This window comes from Mesitornis unicolor, unplaced genomic scaffold (assembly GCF_000695765.1).
Source record: "Mesitornis unicolor isolate BGI_N332 unplaced genomic scaffold, ASM69576v1 scaffold36305, whole genome shotgun sequence".
Taxonomy (NCBI): Eukaryota; Metazoa; Chordata; class Aves; order Mesitornithiformes; family Mesitornithidae; genus Mesitornis; species Mesitornis unicolor.
The window spans coordinates 19,231-26,612 of record NW_010184191.1 but is presented as its reverse complement, the minus strand read 5'-3'; the positions used below and the strand labels follow the sequence as shown (position 1 = coordinate 26,612).

Here is a 7,382-nt window from a genome sequence, read left to right as displayed (position 1 = left end):
ATAAAGGTATCTTGGGGTAAAAAAGGCCTTGCAAGTCACAAGAACTGTCTGAGGTGCACTATTAGAAAAGTTTTCTAGCAAGTCAAAACTATAAATATGGGGGGTTTTAATGCCATCAATCATGTGAGAAAATCATCATCAAGTGTCACTGTTCAGGCAGAATGCCTTCATAAATACATTCAGGAACATTTGTAGGCAAACATGAATTCAGGAACTTGACATTCTGCCAGTCTCCAACTTGTCCCTGCATTAATTTCTCCATTAATTTGGTGATTTGGAAGTCTGAACACAGATCAATCCATGTAGCAATGATTGGAAGAGACAGTAAGATAGGTATTTCGTATGATTTCTTTTGTAATATTGTGTACACTAACAAAATAGAATAGCTGTAATCCTTTCAAGATCAGAAAAATATTCCAAGTTGTGGCAGTCCGTAAACAAAAGCACATCCATTTCACTCGTGACCTTGTGCAACTTCTTCCTCTTTCTGTCCATGTGCTGCTTCATCATCTGGTTTCACCGGAGTAGCTGTTAACGAACTCTCAGTACTGTTTAAGAGCAGCTTTGTTTCTGGGTTATCAGGATCAGTTCCTAGTGTTGTGTTTGAAGAAATATCATCAGGAAGAGCAAAAGAAGGTAAAGGTGGAATTGAATGCAGGAGGTCATCCAACTCTGGCTGCTTGACGGAGCCTTCAGAATACGTGGTTACATCTTCAGGGTCCAAAGCTGTGGCATTTTCTGGGAAACGAAAATAGTTTGAAAACCCAAAACTGTCAGGCTTAGACAGTGCCTCTGGTTACCATACATCTAGAAAATCAGCTTGAATGAGATACCTCATACAGTACACAACCAACTGTCAGATACACAGGCTGTGTTTACCAGCTCTCCCCAGACCCAGAAAGCCTCACGGTGCAAGTAGGTTTTAAAAGACCACAAGCCATTTGGACTGCTGCATTCTCAAGCTCAAGATGTTTTATTTTGTGTTACAACTCTTACCCACCCCACCTCTTAGAAGGGAAAGGCATCCATAAGAAGATATTTTTTTAAAACAGAAAAGTCACTACTAAGATGACTGCAGTTTTGTTTTAACGCTACAAATCTGAAGACAAGCCTGTGGTACAAAAACTCATTTACATCGATTTTAGAAATAACTACTTTTAAAGTCAGTTTAATTTGGATCATCCAACACTTTCTGTTAAAGACACACATTCTATAATCTTATAAAAAAGCCTGTTAGTTTTTGTTCACTTCTACACCTGATTTCTGCCACTTTTTCCACCCCATTTTAGCCAATCCCCTTTCTAATTTTTCTTAAAATTGGCTTATTTCCAAACAGCATGATACTGCTGAGCAGGCATAAGTTGGTGCCATTCCAGAAATTAGGTCAGAGGCCTAAAGAAAATCTTGAATACACTTACCAAAATAAGCAGAAGCTTCATTGTTTGACATTAACTTTTCAGTGCCTGCTAAAGCATCTGCTGCTGGCATGTTGAAGGATGCAGATGAAGACATGTTGGACACTTTCGTTAAGTCGGTGAGTTCAGGAAGTGGAATACCAGACATATCTAGAAATCCTGAAGGAGAAAGCAAATATTACAGTACTGTTTTAGATGTAATACAAAATTCTAGATTCAAAAGACATGTTCTATCCAGACGGAAGTCAGTGAAGTCCTCTCCACACTAAATGCAAATAAATTTAACCCAAAAGTTAGCTACCATCAGTGGAAAGACTTCTGCAGAATGCCAACCCCAGTCAGGCTCACAGAACCCAAATTCTACAGCTCTTAAGTCCAGTGACATCAAAAACTTTAACAAAAACAACTACTAGTGCTCATAGTTCATCATTTAAGTCTCAAACTTGTTTAAGACCTTATGAGGTTACTTAGATCTCCTCTAAAAAATTGCTGAGAAAAGCACTTAAGAAAATATACCTGGATCCATAACTCTCTGGAGAGGAGGAGGAGGAGAAAGAGAGCTTTCTGGTGAATAACCGCTCATTTCTTGATCCGTGGAATGGTCCAAGTTTGTAACCATTTCAGGATTGTCACTCTGAGAAGTAGGTGCCAATAATGGAGTCTGGAATAACAGTACGAAAGAAAAGCATCGTTTTATATTGAAAGTTTCACCAGAAGACAACCTTTCTATGAAAGCATTCTGCCTCAGTCTTCAAGTCCACCAATGCACAGAGAACTTATGATGCTCAAACTGAGAGTCAAGCCACTGATCAGGATATGTTCCAGAACATTCACAAAAGAACAGCCTATACTTAATTCTTATGGGTGTGTTTTATTTCCTAGTGAGCAGGGCATTCTTCTAATGTGATTCTCATTGCCTGACACAGCTGTAGTATGCAAGGCTTCAAAACAGAAAGAAAATATCTGGCAAAAATTTATATCAGCCAACACTAGTAAAAGAGTAATTGTAATATATGAATATATGTAATTGAACCCTTATACAATGAGAAATATGGAAGAATACCAGCTGAAAGTGTAAGGGAAATAAAGGGTATAGTACAGTTCAGCAAACAGAGTTTCTCACTCATGCTACCCTTCCTGACATCTGCAGAGCATAATCAGCTCTCACTTTCCCTTCACCTCACTCCATTTTGTTTATGCAAAATTGTACTCTGCAGGCCAATATACTGTATTATGAATGTTTCAACAAGTAGGAAATTTTGAAACTCCAGAGAGCATAACTAGTTTCTTACATACCTCTGTATAACCATTAGTAGATGGTACAGGAGTTCCAGCTTCTGGCAAAGGTGAAGGTGGTTTGCTTTCAGGCTTTTTCTTCGATGCTATAGACTGTGTTGGAATTCTGTGCAAATAGCCATATCCAATACCACATCCTAAACTGTACAAAAGTAAAACAAGACTTTAAAAAAAAACATTCTTAACAAAGCTAGTAAGTGTTTTAAATTTTGACTCTAAAACAAGAAAACCTGGGTCTTAATTCCATAGCAAGAAACACTTGCCTGCAATAATTATTTCACTTAAGAGTACTCAAGGAGCACTCTGCAACTGACATTTAGCCATACAGAGCTTATTAGCATTTGCTTTATTGTTTCTGTATCTTTACAAATATATAATCTAACCCAATTTGGATTTTGTTCTTGCTTTAACTGAATGTTTGAATGTGAGGATGTAGCTAGCAAATCTGCTAGCGCAGAAGTCAACACAGGTTTTGCCATTGGTTTCAACTCAAACAGGATTAGATCCAGAACATGCCTAATTCCTAGTTCTAAGCTTGGTTTTGTCATGGAAAGATTAACAGTTTTGTGTTACAAGTGTAAGGAAACAAGGCTTAACTTGAAAACAACAAGCTGTAATCAGTAGTAGTAATAACAATAACAGTAATACTCTTTACAGGAGCTCGTTTACAGTGAGTATAAAGCCTATCATCAGCCAGTAACTGTCCGGAGATCAGTACCTTCCTTCTCCACCCCAAGCTCCATTGGGAGTCACAACTACCTCTCGAATGGAATCTGCTTCAGTGTTATAAACCATCAGCTTCAGCGCCTTCCCCTCATGGGATTCAATCAATGAAAAGAAATCCTCTGACTAAGAGAGAAAAAAAAAATAGTAGTAGTTATTAAACTCAAACGTGATAAGGATCTGGAAGCAAGCTAGCATTTTACACAGTTATTTACTTCAACGTGAGATATTAAAAACCCAAAGACAGACTAAAACTCACCAATATAGTTTGATCTTTAGGGGCAACTTTTTATTGTCAGATACAAAAAAAAAAGATGTCTACCTCAACCATAAAGTACCTGTCATAAACATCAACCTTCCAAAATAAAAAAAAAAAACAAACTATCTTCATGTATGCAAAACTAGAATTATTAAAAAAAAAAACCAACCCAAATCCCCAGCATACACTTGGTAGGCATGAAGACAATCGCTGCTTGAAGGAACACGTGCCCTACCTCCTGAAGAATCTGATCAGATCCGACAATGTAGTCAGTGTACGGCTGGAGGCCAGCCATAGCTGCAGGAGATGCAGGTTCCACATCCTGTGAATGAAAGACATGTGTCATCTACACTCGCAGTGGGATAAACTACCCCAGGATCCAAAAGGAAATCTAACTCCACAAACAACAGAAGGAAAGAACATTTTGTTTATGGGACAAAACAGAAGTCCTTGAACAGTCGATGCCTTTTACATGATTATTTAACATAAGATGAAAAAAAACCTCCCCATCACACACTGATTAGGACTGGGATAGAGTGGGTTGGTCAGAATGGAGTTAATTATTTCACTAACAATGCCCCATTACTTGTCCCTACTGGAATAGCTCAAGCAAACTTTCAAGACTCTGTTCGCTTCTTCGGTGATTTCAGCATTGTACTTCTACATACAAATTATTTCTAAACCTTACACTTTAAAACAAGACTGTACGAACACTGATGAGCCACCAAAGAATTCTGTCTCACCAAAACGTGCCACACGTGTTCGTTGGCTCCCTGGAAACTGCAGAACCTCACACTGGCTCCAAGAAGACCTTGTCCTCCCCACATGTTACTGGGGATCACCTCCACCTCTCTTATTTTCATTGTTTTGATATTATACACTTCCAGCTTCACTGCTTTTTCAGCATTTGCCTTCAGCAGATCTTTCAACATATTGTTTTCTTTATTCTGTAAAGCACAGAAAGAGATACACGATTAACGCTATTTCTAGCTGCATGTGTAACGCAAACAAAACCATCAAACTTTAGGCTCTGTGTTTCATGATCAGTCCCAGCAGTTCAATTTTCTTTTATTAGAAAGAAGTCAGTACTGTCAGCTCATGTGCCTTTCTATAAGTAATTACTATTACTCCATTTCATCACTTACATTCCTGTTCTTCATAACTGCTATTAAATAGCAACAGCAGTATTAGATCTTAACTATGTAGTTGTAACAATAAGCAACAACACTTTACTTCATGCCTCTGATGCCAGTCGTTACTCAATAACCCTTCAAAGTCACTGCAAATTGGCAGGGAATGGACAGACTTTGGGAGCAGCTTCGAGAACTGTCATTATTTCACTCATGTTAAAAGATTGTCTGTGATCTTCCACCACTGTAATGATCATTTCCAGAAAGACACCTCCATTAATAAAAGCAAGACAAACTTAATTAATTCAGCTTGTATGTAGCTAGGATGAAGCACACAGCCAAAGCTGTGAGCCTTTTAAACCAAAAACCCACCAAACTAAAACTCAACTCTTCTTTTGTAACTCACCATACAGGAACTGTGTTCCAAGTCTTAAGTATAAGAAGACAGACTATGATTCTATTCTGTGTTTTATCAAATGTTGAAATAAGTTGGTTTATACAAACGTTGAGCTCTTACCATCAACTCACCAGTTCAATAGTCACCTTGTGGCAGAAAATATGCATGAATAATATAATAAACATCGTGTTAATCTGTCAAGAAGTTAAGGTGACTAAAGGCATAAAAAAAGACTTTCCTCAAATTTGGATCTAGGCAGAGAGGAGACTTTGAATACCTCCACTTTTTACTCTATCTTGTTAATGCCATATACAATGTCCAATATGAAAAAGCTTTCTTTACCTAACCCAAATAAAATAATTTGATGCTTACAAGCCTAGTGTGTCCTATCGCAATGATGAAATCAAAGAAAGGTTCCAGTCCTCCCTGTTGAGCTGGGGAATTTTCTTGAACCTGCAAAACATACATTTCATTTTTATTACATACTGATCTCCAGTTACATTAAGGGACAGTGTTAATCTTTAGACTTGAGTCAATGTTTACTTTTGAGTTGAACCAGAGATGAGATACCAAATGACTGACCGCAGGAAAGTAGCCCACAACTGGGAATTTATTTTTATAGAACTATGAACAACAGGTGTCTAAATTAAGCTGCAAAATCCAGGCAACTTGATATATGGGAGTGTATGAGAGTATACGCACTTCAAAGTATACTAACAACGCAGCATGGTATTAAGGGAATCATTGCAAACATGCTAACAGTTCACACTGCTTGTAACCTTACTTTTTGTTAACTCAGTAGTACAACCCTTAACCTGTGATATATTTGACTCCTCCCACAATTTAAGTGCTAAGTTAGAACTCACACATCATCTAAACTAAGAAGTTCATTGCTAGCAAAGTTAAATCTGCTATGTCTTATATTTGGTCTTGTGTTACCAAACAGCTTTTTTTTTTAATAGATGAAGTTGTATCAGTATTTGGGCTTTTGTTGGCATACGTGTCTATGCAAGTTATAAAATACAGATAAGTAATAGCATAGTTACTTCAGTAAAAGCTTTCAAAGAAAAAAAAAAAGTCATGCTTTATTATTAAACAGTCAAGATTGACCACTATAACCAAAACTGGAGCAGGAAGTATGAACTTTAATCACAACCCTAAACTGCATCCAAAGCAAACAGCCAGCTTAGACTGAACAAAGCTGAAGGATAAAAAAAAGTTACCCTACATTCCAATTCTAAATAACATGCAAGAAGCCTTACAATAAAACTATTACGTTACACAATGTCAAGGATAAAAATGTACACAAAAAGAAGCTCATGGAAGTTATTACACAGCTCCTGACACTGTTGTTCAGTTATCTAAAAGCCATACAGCTTCTCACACAAAGCCGTAAGCTGTAAAAAAAACCAAACCTGCAGTATTTGGTTTTCAAAATGACACTCTATCAAGAGTTGCATGAATTTCCTTGAGGGAAAAAAAACCCCAAAAACCAGACACTGCCTCCTGCATACTGTAGGCCACCAAAATCATCCTCTAGTACAGACAACTGAGCAGCATCCTGCACTTGACATAAAAGCAGGAGGCATTTGATGGCCAACAGACATTTCTGGAGGAATTAACTCTTGTTAGGGAGGCTGAGAAAAGCACAGTATGTAACAGCACTGGTTCCCCAAAGACATATTGGGGTGTTGAGAAACACAAACTGCTGCTGAAGTGGCAAGCAGCATGTGGCCACATTTCCACTCTTATTTCAGGAAGAAAAAACCACCAACGAAGTGAAATAACTCATGCAACATCTGTTACCTTATCAGCAATACCTCTGCCTATCTTGGAACTTAAAGATACGCGATTAAACCGAAGCAAGTGCGGATCATTTGCCAGAGGAGTTATAACAAATTTGCATCTCGATGCAGCACTGTGAGACATAGCCCCTCAGGAAAACACTGGCTGGAGTGAAAATTAACCCCTAGACAAAACACTGTAAAGACCCGCAGAGAAACTCGTCAACTCTTGAAGTCAACAGAATTTGGAGGAGAGTGGAGAGGGCTGTGCTACTCTTAAACTATTTCAAATTCCTCGAAAGAAGCCCAAAAGACTCCCCTCCCAACCCTCCGGCTGCCAACATATCTCAAGTCAGGGCTCCAAGCCCGGTGAAGCCG

The 7,382-nt window shown here is 38.2% G+C and overlaps 1 protein-coding gene across 1 annotated transcript in view; it reads right to left on the bottom strand.

The window, feature by feature from the left end:
• Positions 1 to 454: 454 nt before the first annotated feature.
• The window catches only part of GORASP1 (golgi reassembly stacking protein 1, 65kDa), a 7,288-nt gene continuing 360 nt past the window's right edge, over positions 455 to 7,382 (bottom strand). Inside the window, exons 2-9 of the mRNA XM_010184388.1 lie at positions 5,593 to 5,674; positions 4,437 to 4,640; positions 3,929 to 4,015; positions 3,430 to 3,560; positions 2,712 to 2,853; positions 1,932 to 2,076; positions 1,419 to 1,574; positions 455 to 738 (exon numbers count right to left, since the gene is read on the bottom strand). Coding sequence (XP_010182690.1) covers positions 455 to 738; positions 1,419 to 1,574; positions 1,932 to 2,076; positions 2,712 to 2,853; positions 3,430 to 3,560; positions 3,929 to 4,015; positions 4,437 to 4,640; positions 5,593 to 5,674 — 1,231 coding nt within the window. The remainder of the gene's footprint in view (positions 739 to 1,418; positions 1,575 to 1,931; positions 2,077 to 2,711; positions 2,854 to 3,429; positions 3,561 to 3,928; positions 4,016 to 4,436; positions 4,641 to 5,592; positions 5,675 to 7,382) is intronic.